Source organism: Amia ocellicauda, chromosome 13 (genome assembly GCF_036373705.1).
Source record: "Amia ocellicauda isolate fAmiCal2 chromosome 13, fAmiCal2.hap1, whole genome shotgun sequence".
Lineage (NCBI taxonomy): Eukaryota > Metazoa > Chordata > Actinopteri > Amiiformes > Amiidae > Amia > Amia ocellicauda.
In genome coordinates, this window is record NC_089862.1 from 28,668,740 (window position 1) to 28,689,525 (window position 20,786).

Genomic DNA, 20,786 nt, shown 5'->3' on the forward strand with positions numbered 1-20,786 from the left:
TGACGTTAAGTACCATAGACATCGCCGCACACTGGTTACATAGGCCGGTTTTGAAACACAAAATTATCGGCCGCATTTTACGTATATATGTGTGTGTGCTGCATTATAGCACTCTATAAATCTTTTGACTACATTTCTTAAAGGGAAGACTTTCCAGTGAACATGTATGATCAAGATGAAGGTATTTATCTTGTTTTCTGTCCATTATTTTTGCAATGTTTGTACCGAAGTTGTGTCGTAGTCATTTAACATGGCGCCAGCGTATCCTTTACGTGTGGTTACTGTCCATCTACAGTGTTGTGAAAAACAGGGTTTAATATGCATCCCCATCACGTCACATCATAATTAAAATAAACAAAATGCGTGGATGCTAATGATCCTTCAGTGCATTTTGATTTGTGCTTTTTAAAGTTGCTTTTCGATGGCTTTTTCGACAAGTAATTGCAAAAGGTCGCTGAATTGAATACTGTGCATGTTTACAGAGCTGAGTAGATCACAGTATTTACCACTCAGTCCTGGTATCTCATGAGAACAGCTTCTCGGAGGTGAACTGCACTCTTTAATTGACACTAATCTTTCTTACGGTTTAGATATTCAGTATGATGAAGACGACGATGAGATCACCCCAGATTTGTGGCAAGAAGCCTGCTGGATTGTCATTAGGTAAGTTTTCTTTTCAAAAACGTAACTTAAATGATGTATTAACCCTCCTTTTCCACCAGAATTTGGGTTTATTTGTTGTATTATCCTGCAGAAGGTTTAAGACAGTCATGTATCGCTGTCATATTTGAGGGTTTAATGGTTAATTTCCTCAAAATGTTTCATTATATTAAAGTGTGCCTACTGAATTAATCAGTTCTTGCATATCTCCTTTCACAGTGGATAGCTCTTACATGTGAAATAAGTGTTACATACTCAGCTTGACTTGTATTGAGAAGTAACAATGCAACATTATTCCATTAGCGCTGATTTCTGATTTTAGGCTATTGAAGAGAAACCAGGCTAGGATTTCTACATGGAACCATTTAAGTGATTGTCTGTTTGTCTGCTCAGCTCTTACTTTGACGAGAAGGGCCTTGTGCGACAGCAGCTGGATTCTTTCGATGAGTTCATCCAGATGTCAGTGCAGAGGATTGTGGAGGACGCCCCTCCCATTGACCTGCAAGCAGAAGCCCAGCACACATCTGGGGAAGTCGAGGAGCCTGTGAGTCTCTTCCGAGCTTTTTAAGATTTTGGAGAATCTGACCCGAAATGCTTTTTATATACACGCCACATTTTGACTTTAGGGCTCTAGTGTTAAATCTGTCCAATTTGTCGTTCATTTTAAAAACTGGAAAATATAGTTATGAAGTGCTGAATCTTCCTGAATGCTTGCGCCAAGCAGGTTGGCATCTTTTATGTGCATGGTTAAAATGTTGGGCTGTACTGTGGAATGTAATCCATACTCCTTAAATTCATGAAGGATAGTCGTAGATCTCAGGTTTGGAGGGAACTTAACCGTATTCTAGTAGATTCTACAGTTTCTGTTCCTCTGTTGAGGTATATATACTATGCTTGTTTCGAGCACAAATAACACTCCCTGCTTCTAATTTTTCCTGATCTTTAGCCACGTTACCTGCTGAAGTTCGAACAGATTTATCTTTCAAAACCCACGCATTGGGAGAGAGATGGAGCGCCCTCTCCCATGATGCCAAATGAAGCCAGACTCCGAAATCTCACGTAAGTAGAACGCTGTAGCTTAATGGATCTGTGGAATAACCGTTTCTTCAAAAGCAAGTTTTTGGATATGAAATGTGAATCAGACCAGCGATGCAGTTTAGCTGAGTTTTGTTCCCTTAGGAAAAGAAGCTCCCAAACCAGTTTCTGTATTAAATGTAAATTTCCATGCATTTCTCTTTTGATGCTGTTAAGATGACATTCACAAGGACCTAAGCTGGAATTTATATTTAATTGAGATTTACCCCCCAACCCCACCCAACCCCACCCCACCACCACCACCACCCCACCCCACCCCACCCCACCCCACCCCACCACCACCACCACCACAGGTATTCTGCTCCTCTCTATGTGGACATCACTAAAACCATCATCAAGGAAGGTGAGGAGCAGCTGCAGACACAGCATCAGAAAACCTTCATCGGCAAGATTCCCATCATGCTCCGCTCCACCTACTGCCTGCTGAGTGGCCTGACCGACCGTGATCTCTGTGAGCTGAACGAGTGTCCCCTGGATCCTGGTGGCTACTTCATTATCAATGGATCAGAGAAGGTAAAAAGGAGTGCCGAGTGTTGAAAACTGTCATCCTGCTGAGCATATTCCTCCAACTGTGATCTGTCTAGAATGCTCCGACTATCAAATTAAATACCAGCCTGAATATTTTACTTCTAGATTCATGTTATTGACGCATGCTTGATTTGTCTCCAGGTTCTGATCGCTCAGGAAAAAATGGCCACCAACACAGTATATGTGTTTGCAAAGAAAGATTCCAAATACGCCTACACAGCGGAGTGCCGGTCGTGTCTGGAGAACTCCTCTCGTCCCACCAGCTCCATATGGGTCAGCATGATGGCAAGAGGTGGCCAGGTGAGACGGGGGGGCTTGGTGCAGCCGCTGGTTACTGGATCAGGCTTTGGCCACAGTTAGGCTCTCAAACATGCATGCAGACTCTGCAAATCTCGCTACATTCCACTTAATGCACTTGGTTTAGAAAAGTTCTGCAGAGTCTATCGAATATGAAATTGTATACAGCACAGTTCTTTCTGTAGTGTGTGTCGTGCACCACAATTGCTTATTCTAATGGTGATTCCAAGGAAAGAAGGCATTCTGCACATGGATAGATTATTTTTCCCTCAGATCTCCCTTCATTGTGTATTCTTCACTCTTATTAATCAGGGGGTAAAGAAAAGTGCCATTGGCCAGAGAATTGTCTCCACGCTGCCTTACATCAGACAGGAAGTCCCCATCATCATCGTGTTCCGTGCCTTGGGCTTTGTGTCGGACAGAGACATCCTGGAGCACATCATCTATGACTTTGATGATCCTGAAATGATGGAAATGGTGACTGATTTTATTTTTTGGGAATTATATTTTCTGTTCCGTTTCTTTTAATATTAGTTTTTACTGAAAGCAGTGGTGAAGCAACTCAAAGCACTGAACTAGTTTCCTTCTAAAATGTGTGCTCTAGGTCAAGCCTTCCTTGGATGAGGCCTTTGTGATTCAGGAGCAGAATGTTGCCCTGAACTTCATTGGGTCCAGAGGAGCCAAGCCTGGTGTCACCAAGGAGAAGAGAATTAAATATGCCAAGGAGGTGCTGCAGAAAGAAGTGCTGCCACACGTGGGAGTCAGTGACTTCTGTGAGACGAAGAAAGCCTACTTCTTAGGGTAGGTTTTTTTTTTTTTTTGTTGTTGCAGAGATTATGTAATTAAATATCCTAGATGATTGTGTTTCATAAGATGTTTAAAATGATATATATGCATTAAAATATCAAGGTTTTAGTCTGCAAGAATTCTAAATGAGATGCATTTAATGAGCACATGCAATTACAAAGTAGAAATATTTGGTGGATCTGATTTTTGTCTTGAAACATTCCATTGAAAATATGCAGCTTTGCATCATTGTTAATAAATATTATAAGCTACTACTGTTGGGATGGGGCTGGGGGGAGTCTGTATGTGTATATAAAACGTGAAAAACATTGTGATCGAATAGTACAAAATGTCGCCTTTAAAAAATTCAGAAATGTATCTGTGAACATGCTGCTACATGTTCCTTCTGTCCTGCAGGTACATGGTGCATAGACTCCTGCTTGCTGCTTTAGGCAGACGAGAGCTGGATGACAGAGATCATTATGGCAATAAAAGATTGGACTTGGCTGGGCCGCTTCTCGCTTTCCTGTTTCGTGGGTAAGTTTGGGAATGGCTTATCTTTTTTTTTAGGGAGTACACAATGACCAGTGACCCTACAACTGTTTGAGTCTTGCTTGTTCATTAACAAACCTTATTGGGTTTTAGAGCACATCTGTTTCTTTAACCAGCCTCTGTTTTGCCTGCAACAATCTCTGTTCTCACACATTCCACAGTTCAAGCTGCCTCGTTTTCATAAGTCATTAGGCCATCTGTTCTGACCTTGAAATTTATAATTGTTTCCTTATCGAGCTCTCCCCATATAAAAATCTGTTACTGGCTTTTCTCATTTTTATTTGTAATTTAAATTTTCATTGCAACATCTGATAAAGCCTGTATAGATTAAACCAAGTGGTACTTATTTTGGTGGGGTGGGTCATAGTATAACCTCATAGTATTAATAGACATCATATTATTTTGGAAAAAGCACACATTTTATAGCCTTATTTATCCATAAAAGTACATAAAGGCCGTGGTTGAAATAATTTACGTCTTATGTGTAAATAGACTAGCTGCTCTGAACCAGGTGAAAATCTTCTGATGCAAAGGATCTGATATGATGGGTAATTGTAGAATGGACATTAGTTTTACGGCTTAATCCTTTTTCTTTTCCCAGAATGTTTAAAAACCTGCTGAAAGAGATTCGAATCTATGCTCAGAAGTTCATTGACAGAGGAAAGGATTTCAATTTGGAATTGGCTATCAAAACGCGTATAATCTCTGATGGACTGAAGTACTCTTTGGCCACTGGAAACTGGGGTGATGTCAAGAAGGCCCATCAAGCAAGAGCTGGGGTGTCTCAGGTAGGCCTCTGTGAGAAGTTCTGTAAGTCACCCTGGACAAGGGTGTCTGCTAAGAAATAAATAATAATGATTTGAAGTCCAGTACCTGTCTCTTAATATACATAAAACAACTTTAAATTCCTCAATTCTGTCTGTCGCTAGGCTGTCTTCCTGTATAGTTGAAACTCTTATGTGATGAAAAATGTATGGAAACATCTGTGGCATTACAGAGTGGCTGCTAACACAGGCCTGTTTTCTAGGTGTTAAATCGTCTCACCTTCGCTTCAACTCTGTCCCATCTGAGACGCGTGAACTCTCCTATTGGCCGAGATGGGAAGCTGGCCAAGCCCAGACAGCTTCACAACACACTGTGGGGCATGGTGTGCCCGGCCGAAACCCCAGAGGTAAGACAGCAAAACTAGCTGTGTGAAAAGAGCTGTACTCTTAGAATCCTGTATTTAGAATACTTTTGTATTTCCTCTGAATTTTGACAGTTAAGCCCATAAACCTAACTCCATGTCAAGGAGGCGATGTCTTTACTTTTGAGGTTGTCAAAGCAGTATTTCCCATTGCTGTGCGTGTGTGTATGTGGAGTGGTGGCAGCCTTGTGCTGAAGTGTGGTGTTGTTTCAGGGCCATGCTGTGGGGCTGGTGAAGAACTTGGCTCTCATGGCCTACATCTCTGTGGGGTCCCAGCCCTCGCCTATCCTGGAGTTCTTGGAGGAGTGGAGTATGGAGAACCTGGAAGAGATTTCCCCTGCTGCTATTGCTGAGTAAGTGTTCATTTAATCTTGGACAAACCTCTGTTCTTAAGTGTTCTGAATCATGTCATTTTTGTATTTATATGTACTTTAATAAACGCCCGTCTTTGCAGTGCAACCAAGATTTTTGTCAATGGCTGCTGGGTTGGAATCCACAAAGACCCTGAACAGCTGATGAACACCCTGAGGAAGCTGCGGCGACAGATGGATATCATTGTGTCTGAGGTAATATTGGCTCACACGTAATGCACACAGCGACAGTGTACGTATGACTGCTTTTGTGTTTATTTCTCTGGGCAGATGCTGGGAACTGATCGCTGGTATTACAGTGTAGGGTCTGTGGTCTGACTACTGTCCTGTGTGGGTTGCAGGTGTCTATGATCAGGGACATCCGCGAGAGGGAGATCAGGATTTACACAGATGCAGGCCGGATCTGTCGGCCTCTGTTGATCGTGGAGAAGCAGAAGCTGCTGCTGAAGAGGAGGCACATCGACCAGCTGAAGGAACGAGAGTACAATAACTACAGGTATGAAGCATGTCAACATTGTTTACTTCCATACATGTAATTTTTTGTTGTTGAATTTCTTTATATGCTCTGTCATAGGCTTTCTCTAGTTCAGCCAAAACATAACTAAAGCTTTCGAACCTAAGGAGAGCCTGTGAATCTTCGTTTACTAAAGCCCAGCCCGTATAGCTCCCGTGACACATGGTGTCGTCTGTGCTCCTCTGTGTAGTTGGCAGGACTTGGTAGCCAGTGGGGTGGTGGAGTACATTGACACTCTGGAGGAGGAGACGGTGATGTTGGCCATGACCCCAGATGACCTACAGGAAAAGGGGGTGGCCTATTGTTCCACCTACACTCACTGTGAGATCCACCCTTCCATGATCTTAGGAGTGTGCGCCTCCATCATCCCCTTCCCCGATCACAACCAGGTAGGTCTTGTCCAGGCATCCGCAGCTGTGCCCTAAAGTTGCTAATAAGCACCAGGTCAAGACTGAGCTTTTTGAGATCCTGAACTTTAACATGCTTTCCACACCTGGTCCTGGATCATAATCTTTTAATTATTTTGTTTTGTGGTTTCTTCTTTAGTCACCAAGGAACACATACCAATCTGCTATGGGTAAACAAGCCATGGGTGTCTACATTACAAACTTCCATGTGCGGATGGACACCCTGGCCCATGTGTTGTACTACCCACAGAAGCCCTTGGTGACAACACGCTCTATGGAGTACCTGCGTTTCAGAGAGCTCCCAGCAGGTGAGATCTCACAGCCTGGTGGACGGGGGGGTTAGTGGACAAAGACCAACTGAAATGCCTGCTACATCGAGTCATTCAGACCTCTTTAAACTTCACACAAACAAGGCAGCTTTGAATGCTTTAGCTTTGGTGTCCAATCCCCTTTTTGCTGCTCTTGCAGGTATCAACTCTATTGTTGCGATTGCGTCGTACACCGGGTACAACCAGGAGGACTCTGTCATCATGAACCGCTCGGCTGTGGACCGGGGCTTTTTCAGGTGCGCTTGCTCGGTCGCTTTAAGATCACAATCGAGGGTCTGATGGGAGTAATAAAACCGAAATCTGTCACTGCTGGAGGTGCTAGGCTCTGAAAGCAGATTAAGGTTATGTACAGTCTTTGGAAAACTTACTTTGGTTAATAATGGTGTTGTACATTTCTAGTAGCATCTAAATCTGCCAGCAGAAAGCTGAAGCGATCTTAACCTTGAAAGCCCGTTGTCTGTTCTGCTGCCAGGTCTGTGTTCTACCGCTCATACAAAGAACAGGAGTCAAAGAAAGGCTTCGATCAAGAGGAGATTTTTGAGAAGCCAACACGGGAGACTTGTCAAGGTGAGTGATAGTCTTCAATGCCTTTTTTATACACCTTTGTAAAGCAGCATTATTCAGGGCCTGAAATCATTAAATTATAGTGTCATTGATTACACATTTGTTGTGGACTTCACAGGTGTGGACTGAAATGGAATAGTTTTCATTGACCTGGGTTTCAGACAGTGATATTTCCCATAGTGCAACAGGCATTGTTTTGTTTCTGAGAAGGGGTGGAGGGGGAGATGCTGAATGTGAAAAGACCAGATACAACTTTAGAAGAAGCAGGAAAAAACGTACTAACAGCCTAAGTGCACATGCAGGTATGAGGCATGCCATCTATGACAAGCTGGACGACGACGGTCTGATTGCGCCGGGCGTGCGCGTGTCCGGTGAGGATGTGATCATCGGTAAGACGGTCACCCTGCCCGAGAATGACGACGAGATGGACAGCACCAACCGCCGCTACACGAAGCGGGACTGCAGCACCTTCCTTCGCACCAGCGAGACCGGCATCGTGGACCAGGTCATGGTCACCCTCAACCAGGAGGGGTACAAGTTCTGCAAGATCAGGGTGAGTTTAACAGCCTCTTAGGAAATTTAAAAACACAGTGGCCATTCCACTGAAATGCCAGGAGTAAGTGTTTCTGGATTTCTTTTGAGGTACCGAATGTTTCTTCTAACTCCCCTGGGAGATGATTCTATGCGTTTGATTTGTTTTCCTAGACGTGAGGTCAAGTGGAACCTTATGTAAACTGGTTTGGTTTACAACAGTGTGTTTTGTGACCATCAAGTTGAGGAGAATGCCTAAAGCTTTTTCTGTTTTGTCGAATAATGCTCATGTGGGTCCTTCTGTCCCTCACAGGTGCGCTCGGTTAGAATCCCTCAGATCGGAGACAAGTTTGCCAGTCGACACGGGCAGAAGGGTACCTGTGGTATCCAGTACAGACAGGAGGTACGAGCCCATCCCTACTAGCCGTCATTGATCCAGGTCGCATTTCCAGAAATGAACCTAGCGGACTTATTTAACAGTAAAGACAGAAGTTGTCTTTTGGGCCCTGGAGCATTTAGAGTTATGAAAGTTCTGAAATTCAGTTATTCATTCAAAGCTCCTATTACAGGTGTATATATTTACAGTATGTCTTTTGAGTTTGTTGCGTGACTGTTAATTATTGTGAATGTTAATTACCCAGGACATGCCGTTTACATGTGAAGGAATCACCCCCGACATCATCATCAACCCTCACGCCATCCCCTCTCGAATGACAGTCGGCCATTTGATCGAGTGTCTTCAGGGCAAGGTACTGGGGTTGATATATTTTAACAACCTTTCTCCCTTGAATGGTAATTTGTATCTTGCTTGCCATGGAAAATGTACACTGTTAAATATTCAGTCTAATTTGTTTATTTGGCAAGGGGATCAACAGTGACTGATCCAATAGTTTTAGAAAACCAATAATGTCACCTAACAGTATCCCAAATGCCCCAAACCAGGTGACGTCTTGGCCAATCATTATTATTATTGAGCAGAAAAGTTGAAAGCTTTTTATTCTGAACAGGTTTCTGCAAACAAAGGGGAGATAGGTGATGCTACACCTTTCAACGATGCTGTGAATGTGCAGAAAGTGTCTAATCTGCTCTCTGAATATGGTTATCATCTCAGGGGGAATGAGGTACAGTTCTTATTTGCTCTTGTCCACTTCTCTGTACATTTCCTGTCTCTGAAATTAGTTTGACAAATAGGTCCCACTTTGTTGGATTGTTCCTTTTGAAGGTTGAAGGTCTTTGTCTTGCCATTGAACATTAACCATTTTAAAAGTAAAATAAATGCATATAAATCAATTTTAGTAGTTTTACAGACTAAGTTAGTTTAATTATTCAACTCTGGACTAGTACTGCCAATTCTCGTATAGTTTTATTTCTGGATCTGTTTGTACCTTCAGGTTTTGTTTCTTTATTCTGCTGAAGCACTTTTGTTACAACTCCCTGGTTATATGTTCAGTGCCATTAACCTCTTTCTAAAGTTGTGGGGGGGGTTGTGAAAATGGTTTTGATTTACTTTCATCAATATTTTGCAGGTATTGTACAATGGGTTTACTGGTCGTAAGCTCACCTCTCAGATCTTCATTGGCCCCACATATTACCAACGTTTGAAGCACATGGTGGATGATAAGATCCACTCCCGGGCCCGTGGGCCAGTCCAGATCCTCAACAGACAGCCCATGGAGGGTAGATCTCGGTGAGGACACAACATTCATTTTACTACTACTTTGAGTGGAAGAAAACTTGTTCTCTTTAGTGAGCATCTCCGTTGCCACAGTCGGTGTCTCCAGACTGTTCATTTAAATATAAGTCCCTCCTTCAGTATTTGTATTGCATGCATGCACCCCATTGAAGTCTGACTGTCGCGTCTGCAGGGACGGAGGCTTGCGCTTCGGGGAGATGGAGCGCGATTGTCAGATCGCTCACGGAGCCGCCCAGTTCCTGAGGGAAAGGCTGTTCGAGGCCTCTGACCCGTACCAGGTCCACGTGTGCAACCTATGTGGACTGATGGCCATCGCTAACACGAGGACGCACACCTACGAGTGCAGAGGGTGTCGCAATAAAACACAGGTGCGTAACTTCATCTGCTCACCATAAAGTAAATGTTCGTACTTTAAATTTGTATTACTTACACATTGTTAGTAGAAAATGCAGACCTTGATGTTATAATCAGTGCTACTGCTGCCATGCCATTTATAGCTCCTTTCTCTTGCAGATTTCCCTGGTTCGAATGCCGTATGCCTGCAAGCTTCTGTTCCAGGAGCTCATGTCGATGAGCATTGCGCCCCGAATGATGACGAGCTAAACCCCTTTTGAATGTGACTTTTGTAATATGGATATTTAAAGAGATTTCCAGCCTCTTTGTGGAACTTAAAAGGCACGTGTCAAGACGAATATTAAAAGTAAAATCCAGTAGCAACTATGGATTGCACTACTGGAGGAGCTTTACTTTTGGTAAAAAGTATACTTTTGTTGTGATATCGCTGTGTTGGAGCATAAGCACTATGCTCTTTTGTTGGTTATTTTGTAATAAGAATAAATTTTGATTTTTAATCTTTGGTATCATACATATTTTGTGATGGATTTGATGGAGAAAGATGTGAAGCTTGGCCTGTTTTAGTGTATTTGAGTGGGAAGGAAAAAATGAAGCAGTAAGTATATTGTATGTTGTGTGCAGCGGTGGGCAATGAGTTTAATACTCGCATCTCTTTAAGGTGAAACTGCATTCATGTACGTTTGATTTCTAGGAACAGTTATGAAATAGCATTTTATTGTTATATATAAAAGCAATTCTTTTATAAGCCAACTGTATCATGATGCATACACAGCATCTATCTTCTCTGGGGGTTTACAGAATCTCTTATACACCACAAGAGGAAATGGACATAGCAGGTCTAGGTAATGGCTGAAAAGCTTCTGAAATCCTCAAAAGCATTAAGGGCCTCTTTAATGACTTCAGCCAGCTGCATTTTGTCAATATGAGCCAAACTGGATCATCTCCTCTATATATACAGAGCTCTTGTGATTATGCAGAAATAATGACCATAAAACATCAAGTGGGAAATGGAGAATAATCTGGTAGCTTGTTTATATATATATATATATAACAATGTATACAGTAGCCCTTCTAGGACCTATACAATCTGAGAATTTTTTATTTTTTTTGGTGTGACTCCGCATATTGCATAGCTCTGTTTATATTATGACATTAATCGCCTACTTTGCTTGTAGATTTTTTTCCTCTCATGTAACAGTATTTTGTAAATATCCTACATGACACTCCAAACATGTAAAAATAGTTCAAAACATATTGATGGAGGATGTTTATTTTAGTTCACTTCCAGTGAAATGGTAGGATGCCTACTTCATCACAGACCATGAGTGCCTGGCTCAGATTTAATTAACTTTCCACACACACATCATTATTCTTTATATATATATATATATATATATATATTTTTTTTTTAACATAGATGTGCTGTATCTGTAGCATTGAGGAGTGATAAGTCCTTTGTGATTTAAGTCCTTAGATTTAATAAAAAATGAGTTTTCAATGAGTGCTATATTGAACAATGACATTGAAATGATCTATGGTCAAAACACTAACCTGTTGGAAATATAAGCCAGTGTACAGACATACCTATAAATTGAAAGACTGAACAATATTCTCTGTGATGTGTTTTTATGATTACATGACATCGTAACCTTTTCAAGTCCTGAGCTTGTATAACACTTGGCAGCTTCCCTGTTTCCTCTTAATACTGAAAAAATCCACTTAACATGTTCACATTATTATATAATTTGTCTGTCATTCCAGTGGTCATGTTTATTTTTGTCCCGTCATTCAGGCCTGAATTATTATTTCATTATTCCGATTTGTTATTCGTGGCAAACAAGGTGGTTGGAAATATCCACAAAGAATATAACACACACAACATTCAACCAGCAGAAATAAGAAGATATACATAACTAGGATATTTATATTTATTTATCATGTTCTAAGGTTCTGTAATACAATTTGTCTGTACAGCTAGAGCACCTAGTGTTGTTTTGACTAGTCAGACACTACATTGTGGGACCTGATTCCCAAAGAGAAAGCCGTTACAGAGGCACATCTTAAGGTGTTATCTATCATAATAATACAATACAAAATAAAATGGAATATAGGTTAAATATTGTATAGTGGAAGACATATGGCTCCAATGTGGATATGTTAAAGGGAGAGTTGGGTTAGTGTTTTTAGGAGCGGATCTCGGGGCAGGCGTCAGTGCTGACAGGAGTGTCTCTCTCCTGGGGGGGTGCTGCTGCTGATCCCACGCTCCCCCTCACAGACTCACAGTTCATCTTCCTGAGCTGAGGGAACAGAGAGATGACAATGAATTGAATGCCTTTGCTGTCATTATACAGCGATACAGCCCACCTGGTGTTACTGAGCTTTCTTTTCTAGACCGCTATCTGATCACGGAAGCATATGAACCAAACATTGCCCACATGAGATGGACCAGAATTCGGGCAACATCCTTCACATGGAAGGTAATGGATATTGTGCCAAATGAAACGCCTGGGCACTCCTGCAGCATGTGTGAACAGGACTGAGAGCGCAGCGGGATCAGAGAGACGGAGGCCTGTGTCCTGTCTCCTGGGTGCGCATTACCTTTCTTTGAGGGAATATCCTCAGTGGAGTCCACCACGTGGATGCTGCCCACAGCAGATACCTGTCCTTTGGAGTTTGTGGCGTGGCACTCGTAATCCCCAGCATCCAGCTTGGAGAGAGGGGAAATCTGAAATGGAGGTGTACATCCTTTTAGTATATAAATGTGATTAAAGGCAAAACGATATATTGTTTTGCAAGCTTGCTGTTACAGCCCAATTTTTTGATTGTGGGGAAACTTGCCATTCAATTAATTTAATATAGTGAGCAGTTTACCATCAGTGTAAGGCCTTCATCTCTGACATTAGTTTTTTTTTTTCCTTCAGTCTTGTTTGATTTTGTTTCTAAGGCGTATGTTTTTGGTTTAGACCACTATGAATTAATAACCAATCCAGCCTTGGCATGTTTTGTGTCTTTGTGCCAAAACATTAGATTTAATGATGTGTTAAAAATGAAAACCTCTAGCTAAGCATTTTTTTGTATTATTATTCTAAATCCTTATAAAGACAGATATCATAGAAGCTGTCTGTACATGCATTGTTAAAATATGAATAATTCATTATATTGTTTTCAGTCAGATACATTTGACTTGATTCCCACAAAAAAGCAGAAATATTAGCATTGGAGCCCTCTGAAGCAATACATTATTATTATTAATATTATTATTATTATTATTATTATTATTATTATTATTATTATTATTATTATTATTTCTTGGCAGACAACCTTATCCAGGGTGACTTACAACATAAGTAAAATATAAATACAAATACAACATAATATTAAATACAATATCTGCTGACCTACACTATATTTTTTATTGTAGTTTGAAAGTGAGAGACTAACAAACAAATAGCAGCCACATTTTCAGAAAAAGAAAGGTAAAGCATTTGCTATATTTTAACTGAACCTATGTAAAACATTGACAATATCAACTCGGGATTCTGGGTCTAGTCTGGGTCCTTCAATTTTTAATAGCACTTTTTAAAAGTCACGGATAACAAAATAAAAAGCAATGATTTAAGGCACAGCAATAACAGAAAGAGCTCTCGAAGACTGTGAACTTGGCAGCAGCTGCGTTTGCCGGACTCTCTGGGATCTGGCTGCCGTGTGTCCATTCCTACACCGACCCAAGACAGGGTCAGAGCACATTCTGCTGCAGCTAACTGTATATTTGGCCTTCATTTTCTTTTCATCTCTCCTGCTGGCCCACTTTCACCAATCACAGCAGTCTGTTAACTGAGCTTTAAAATCTGGAAATGAAGGCGATGTTTCCTATTTTTTTGACTAATGTCTGGACTAGATGGTTTAAAACAATAATACACTAGACTTTCATATCTAGTCAGACTGGCTGCTATTTATGAAATCAAAGGAAGTTAAATCCTTTACACTACGATCCAAAATGTTACAAACCTTTGCATATATTACAGAGGTTAATGTTTTTAGTAAATGTAGACTAGTCTGCATCCATATAAGGCTTGCTCAGAGCTCAGAGTTGCTTTGTTTGTTCAAGGTCACACAGTCAAACACGCACAAACAGTTCAGGCTTTTAACCACTAGCATGCAAACAATCATTAATTACTGGAGACATTGTGGTCTCAGTCTCAGACTGGTCCTTGAAGACACACACCTAGTGAGCAGATGTTTAGTCTCCCTGTGAAGGCCACAAAACAAAACCAGCGGAAATTAATATTGCCACAGACCAGTTAAATGAGTTCACGTCTGGATTTATTTTTCTGTTACAATTTCACATACAAATTATATGGGGGAAAACACTGACTGATACAGAGAAATCTTATCAGAGAGCTTTTGGTATGTGAATATAACAGTTCTATGCAAATCATGGTTCTGGTGGAATGTAAACTTTAAGAGCTCACCTCAACTGTGTTTACAGTAGCACTAGCAAAACCAGGGTAAATTGCATAGTTTTAGATTAAGTAAATGGAGCGTCAGTGGCATGGGAATGTTGTTGTCCAGATGACGGGACTGGCCCACAAAAGACAAAAGGTGCCTTTACACTTGGGTTCCTGAATTGTTCCGGCACCATAGTGTGGACTCTACTAAATCTATTTTAGTAGAATGCAAAATCTGTATTATCAGTATGGATTTGCTGGCAAATATTATTTGAATATTCTTCAGTTTTGTGACCTAAACACCAAGTTATCTATTTGGGTGCCAAGGTAGTATTTTGTCATATCAATGCTTATTTGCTGTATTCGGTTTAATAGTGTGAATCATTATCTTCCCGTCTGGCAATAATAGTTAATTAAAAAAAAAAAAAAAAAAAGTTAAATTAACTATTCTGCCAACCATAGTTTCTCCTTCTGTCTTGAATTGTTGGTGTTGAGTTCCTTCCTCTCTAACCTCTACCAATACAATACTTTCAGAGACTCTGGGACTGTGTGAGAAGTTGTGATTTGGGCATGGCTTTCCATGTTACATCCATGCTAATTATCTTGTGAATGTGTAAAGTTGGGTTTCTTTGCAGTTCCTCATGGACCCCGCCCGCCGAAGTGGCTGCAGCGGAAGTGGCTGGACATGCCTTGTCCGCAGTATGTATGTCAGTGCGGGGGCAGTACTCACCAGCACCCAGCCCGTCACCTCGTGCTTCTCCGGCCCGCCGCGAGTCTGGATGGCCAGGTTGTCACGGTCCCCGGGCAGTAGCTCTAAGTTCTCCACACCTTTGCTCGTAGTTAAAATCTGTTCTTGACAAAATCGATCGATGGATCAGCCAGTAAATCTAAACTATTCCATAATAATACTTCAAACGTGTAAGGCACATACTGGCTCCTCACTACACCTTCATTGTACCCACCATGACCACCAGTTTATTATTATTTTTTAAAGAACGTGTTACAAATATGAGTTTCAAATACACAAATACGATATGCTACAGATACAGGCGAAACAAAACAAGAACGCTGTGGCCATGTTACTGCTGTGTGTTTTCCCATGACTTCTCGGCACATTCTTGTTAACATCTAAAATAGATGACCTTAAGCTTCTGAAAGACGCTTTGTTTGGGAATCAGAGCAGGGCAAGTGAGTTGCATTCCTGGACATTCATTTACATAGTGAATGTAGGTTAATATACTATGGTTTCTTAACATAAGATTGGTCATGTGCTGCTTTCTTAGTATATCGTCCAGCTGCTGAGCTGTGGGTCTGTCTGTGTGTAAGGTCTTCAGACTAGCAGTGTGGACAGGCTGGGAGCTGTCTGCTATTGACAGGATAAACGAGGCCGCATACTGAAGACGTCATGGCTCCAGGTGCAAACACAGTTTATCTGGTATGTATATGTATTCTGATTGGTACTCAGAATGCCTCTGGGTGTTATTTCGATTTTTCTTTTTTTTTTTTAAAGAAAGTAAGAAAATCATAGCCCTGTTTTTGATGTATTTATCCCTTTCTGTCAATCTGACAGCCTGCAGCCACTGTCACCTCAACACCTCCTCAGATAGACGCAACTGTCAATTATGTTAACCTGCATTTCTTCAGGAAGTGTCACGATGTTTTATTTTCTTTAACGAGAGAAAAATGGAGACTGGATAACAGCCAACTATTTTAAGGTTACAGAAATTAGGAGCCTTAAATTCTGAAAGCAAATGATCTGTTACACCAAGATGCTATACTTAGTATTAAGTTTAAACAAGTGCCTTAGATTGATTATATGCACAACAGTTACCATTTTTTTTTACCTTTAATCCAATCCTCTCTTACGCTGCTTTGTTCTAGGCTGATGTAACTATTGCAATCTACCCTCACGGCCTGTGCTTATCCATGGCATTAGCCTAGATTCTCCCCTCTCTAGCTGCTCCATTGTAATAATGTTGTTTTTGAAGTGAACACACCAGCACTATATATAGTATTCCATGGCAGGTTCAAAAAGAGCATTATATCGAATTATATCTAAGCAAAGCAGACAAAACATATTCCACACTTCTGCAACAAAACCTAGCACTGCGTCTTTTAATACTGTGTCCACGTGCTGCATATTGTGAATATATTCTGTTGTAAATACTTAAACATCTACCTGTAAAAACAAAACAGCAACAGAACAACCCCACTATGGCTATTTTATAATCGCTCACTGACCTTTTTCCAGACGAGGACAGGGGTCGGGACTCCTATCGCTTCACAGCTGAGGAAGACCTGAGCTCCCGTCACGTTCCAGATCTCTTTAGGGGGAGTCACGATAACAGGTGCTGAAAGGGAAAGAAATGTGAAGAGAGTTTGATATTGAACTGTTTTCCACAGACACCAGCAACTTAGAAGAGATTTGCTTTTGCATTTTGGAGGTCAACAACAAAGGTGTAATTGATTTAGTTTCGTAGAGCTTTTGAGTGCCGTGTGCAATTCTGGTAGGTGCTGCCATATACAAATCCTGGATTTTACCATGATAAAGGACTACATTTATTCACTTGGTATTTTCCAGTTACATCACATAACAATGTACGCAGAATCAACAGGGGACCAGAGGTTATGTATAACATTACATCTACTAGTAAGGAAAAAACACATCATATAACCTTCAACTTAGTCAACCTAATTTTCAGGAATTGTCTAACCTCAATTATTAGCACATTTTGTTGAGCACCTGTATCTTAGCTGGTCTAATACTTTGAACAGAACAGCAAGAACCTGACATTCATGTTCTAAAAAAGCATCCACTACCTAAAGGTATTTCTGTCTCTGCAAATTATAGTAGGGAGTATATGAATGTAAATATGTTTGCCAGATTGCTATATTTCTCAGTGTTCCAGGCAGGGAAAACAGGTCATTGAAATTAAAGATCAAATTTAGTGAGTACTGTTTATTACAGTTTCAAAACTTAATTATTGTTACCTATAAAGAGACGTGTCTATAATATAAATAATGCCTCTCTGCAGTAGATAATTAATTTTGCAATTATATTCTGAATTTCACAGTTGAAATGGTTTCTGTAATTTTTCACAGCTTATCTGTATGAGCTCTTTGGCATTTTGGATACGATGTGAAGTTTTGCACAACCTCCTTGAGGGCAGTTTAGCACCTCAATTAGATCCACACTTCTGATGATTTGTGAACAAATAAGTTAAAAGTTATAAGACAACAGCATTTGTTTGTTTCTCATGGGGAATCAAAACCAATTCCATTCACACCAATGCCCAAGTGGTTTTGCACTGCAGCAAAGTGAGAAGCTGATGGCTTTTGTTTTGAAACCTTAAGGAGATCAAATTCACAAAGGACAAAAGAAACCAGACTTTACTGGAATTCTCAAAAATCCAACTCAAATTTGTAATACTTAAATCTAACACATTTTTATTTATTTATTTTCATCACCTTTTCTTCCAATTACCTTATTTTAAGCCCTGTGGCTCCTACTCTATAACTGAGAAACTCTGAAATGTGTCTATGCATTTTAAGGGCACATTAGGAGGAGCTATTTCCATGGTATGTGATTTTGCTGACATAGACTATTTTTTCATTAACCAAACCTATTCACTCCCTAATCCAGGGCTGGTATGTAGTTATAATTAATCATGTGAGGGTTCAGTGAGCTAAAGAGGCAGGCTTTGATTTGAAACAACAACCTAGGCCGTGTCTCTACAAGCGATTCAGAACAATTTAATCAATGATCATCTCTTTTCAGGTTTAAAATCCCTGGAGGCTGGAATTTCAGACAGCATGTCTGTTCAGAGCCATGGAATGGTGTCCATGCCATCTAACAAGGCACGCTTGTTCCTGGCTTCCCTTTCACTGAATTAAACACGTCTCCCACCAGCTTCTTTCAAGTTTATTTTTGTGTACCTTCAGGTATACACTAGACACCAAGTGTATGAGAGAAAAAAGCTGTGGGAACTAGTCTATGGCTAGGTCTTATCAAAGCACTCAGTGAATTACCTCATGATGATTAAAAACACACAAAATTCACAAAGATTTTCCATATGGTGAAATCCTTCCCGCTTCTTGGCTTTATAGGCCATTGAGCTGCTGTCAATACCAAAGTGTTTTTTAATCACTGATTGACACACCGAGTGGAAATCAGACCATGATGCATTGCATGTTGAACCTGTGACTCAATGAGAACTCTGGAGAGAAGAGAGAAAGGCTTGGCATTGTTCACTTGCAAAATATGCATCCTTCTCGATAAACTAAAAACAATATATTTTTCTTCTTTCACTCCATCTGTCTTGTTTTCTCTCTATTAGTTTTACACATTAGAGTCCTTGAGAACTGGTTTCTACACATATTGTATCAAATTAAAATACAATACAATATTTTCTTAAGAGCAAAAACCTCTCTCCACAGAACTCCCAAAAGGCTTATATTAAAGTGCAGCCAAGTCTATGTATAAGACTGTGCCAGAGCATCACACGTCACCAAGACCATGGGTCATTAGAAAACTATGTGGATTATATGTTTAAGTGTTTGAACAGTACATGTTTATATTACAGGGTTTATAAAAACGTACTGAAGCCACTGTATAGGATGTTCTTCATTTAATGAAAAACTAGGAATCCCTTCACTGCACATGAAAGCGTTGCACTATTAAAAATACCAAGAGCCATTATGCACAATTATCAATTAATATACTGGAACAGATTTTGCATTGTAGTTTGTCTGATATTACTGAGATTTAAAAATATAAAAGTTTTGGCTGCCCACTTCAAGTAATTACAAAATAAAATCATATATTTAATCGACCAATCAGTAATACAAAAAATGAACTGTTCCCATTACATAAATGTCAGCCTCCCACTCCAGACACCCAGTGACCTGCATCTGTCTCCACTAACTCGCCTCACACTAAAGATGCATCAGCTTATTCTGCTTTAATATTATTATCACCGTCTCATATGGTTCCAATAGTTCAATGGGAACCCGATTATGCACTGTAACATTTTTCTATAAATAAATGGTAAGGTCACATATAAAGAGCCCTAACTTGGCTGGATTTGAGTAAGAATCTCTCTTTCGTGAAGACAAATCACAGCCCTTTTTCAATCCAGAGATGTTGTCCCAGTGGACATGTCCATTTTCCCATTCAGACGACTTGGGACTTGAATCAGTGCCACATAATGTTAGAGCTCAAATATAAAACTCAGATGCAACAAGCTATTTTTCTCTAGAGAGATTACCACTCACGGTAATCATGAATTAACCGATTACAGCAAAAGCAGTGAAAAAAGAAAAGTACTTTAGCAAGAGTGCTCAATTCGAAACCCAGCTTTATAGATGGGAAAATACATGTAAAAAAAATGGCATATACTGTAACAATTTATAAGTCGCACTGGATCCAATAAGTAGTTACATGAGTCAAAATACCTTAAGTTCTTGTATAACTATTATCGGTCAATTATAGGCATACAAGACAGACGTATTGAAGGCGTTTATATAAGACCTCTCACCTCGTTCGCATTTGCCTTTTTTGAGCACCTTGATCTCGCTTTGCTCCCCGTCCACGGCTCTCCTGCTGGCGGCTCTCATCTCACACACATTACCGTAAGTCACCCCGTCGCTGCCGCACACCTCGTAGCCGCTCTTGCACACGCACGTCCCCCGCTTCCCCTTGCCGCTCTTCACGCACTCCATCCCGGCCCCGCAGCGCTTCGGAGAGCCGCCGCGTCCCCCGCACGGCTCCCCCTGGCCGGCGGCGCACACAGAGCAGCACCCGCACAGGTCCGTCACCGTGCCCTGCTGGCAGCCCTCCGCCGGGAGAGGGGCGCACAGGCTGGGTTGGCAGGGTGGGCAACCGCGGTCACCGGCCACATAGGACAAGGACACGACCAGAGCAAGGAAAGCGAGCATCCTGTAGAGGTAGCGGGGTCCAGTGCCAGGCTGTGCGCTTTCACTATGGACAGCACAATCTGAGGGACCAGTCTGACTGGGCGCACTTTTACTGAAGCGACCCCGCCCAGAAAACCTACCACTGCTGATCGCCTTCACTGGTTAAATGTCCCAACTAACACCACTTCCTAAATATATATATCAATATTATATATGAAACTGCTACATATGAACATGATGAATACACTTGTATAATAACGTTTTGCAGTTCCTGTTAATGCAGCATTTTATGTAGGGCTTTAAACTACATGAATACATATTTCATTATTCTATAGAAGCTATGATTATATATTCAGAAACTAAATATCAATATACCCTTTGTATAATTTTCTTTTTCAATACAAAATAATTACATTACAGTGCTCAAACATCCCAAATCTCATCGCTGACCAATATATCGTAAAAGTGAAAATTCAAAGTACATTTACTGTGGATATTTTCATATTTTACATTTTTAAGTAAAAGGCTGACATAATCAATACCTAACATCTCCAG

General features: G+C 40.8%; 2 protein-coding genes across 2 annotated transcripts; one reads left to right on the forward strand and one right to left on the reverse strand.

Moving 5' to 3' along the window:
• The first annotated feature begins 19 nt into the window (after positions 1-19).
• Positions 20-10,364, forward strand: polr2b (RNA polymerase II subunit B). The gene is made up of 25 exons (XM_066720457.1): positions 20-181; positions 591-663; positions 1,054-1,204; positions 1,607-1,719; positions 2,049-2,268; positions 2,425-2,583; positions 2,893-3,057; positions 3,185-3,381; positions 3,784-3,903; positions 4,520-4,706; positions 4,946-5,089; positions 5,318-5,457; positions 5,559-5,670; positions 5,817-5,971; positions 6,180-6,378; positions 6,536-6,704; positions 6,865-6,961; positions 7,198-7,292; positions 7,592-7,842; positions 8,134-8,223; positions 8,462-8,569; positions 8,828-8,941; positions 9,347-9,507; positions 9,686-9,881; positions 10,027-10,364. The coding sequence occupies exons 1-25, from the start codon at positions 163-165 to the stop codon at positions 10,114-10,116; spliced, it is 3,525 nt and encodes a 1,174-aa protein (XP_066576554.1). The 5' UTR covers positions 20-162; the 3' UTR covers positions 10,117-10,364.
• Positions 10,365-11,781: 1,417 nt separating this feature from the next.
• igfbp7 (insulin-like growth factor binding protein 7) lies at positions 11,782-20,343 on the reverse strand. Its single transcript, XM_066720466.1, has 5 exons — positions 19,853-20,343; positions 16,557-16,666; positions 15,046-15,162; positions 12,466-12,592; positions 11,782-12,164 (listed from the first exon to the last, which is right to left on the reverse strand). The coding sequence occupies exons 1-5, from the start codon at positions 20,250-20,252 to the stop codon at positions 12,145-12,147; spliced, it is 774 nt and encodes a 257-aa protein (XP_066576563.1). The 5' UTR covers positions 20,253-20,343; the 3' UTR covers positions 11,782-12,144.
• Positions 20,344-20,786: the final 443 nt, after the last annotated feature.

Coding starts and splice junctions, on each gene's coding strand:
- igfbp7 (XM_066720466.1), bottom strand. CDS start 20,252: ATGCTCGCTTTCCTTGCTCTGGTCGTGTCCTTGTCCTATGTGGCCGGT. Junction 15,163..16,556: donor CTGTCCTCGTCTGGAAAAAG/GTCAGTGAGCGA, acceptor TGTCAAGAACAG/ATTTTAACTACGAGCAAAGG. Junction 12,165..12,465: donor GGATATTCCCTCAAAGAAAG/GTAATGCGCACC, acceptor CTGTTCCCTCAG/CTCAGGAAGATGAACTGTGA.
- polr2b (XM_066720457.1), top strand. Junction 1,720..2,048: donor GCCAGACTCCGAAATCTCAC/GTAAGTAGAACG, acceptor CCACCACCACAG/GTATTCTGCTCCTCTCTATG. Junction 5,458..5,558: donor TCCCCTGCTGCTATTGCTGA/GTAAGTGTTCAT, acceptor CCGTCTTTGCAG/TGCAACCAAGATTTTTGTCA.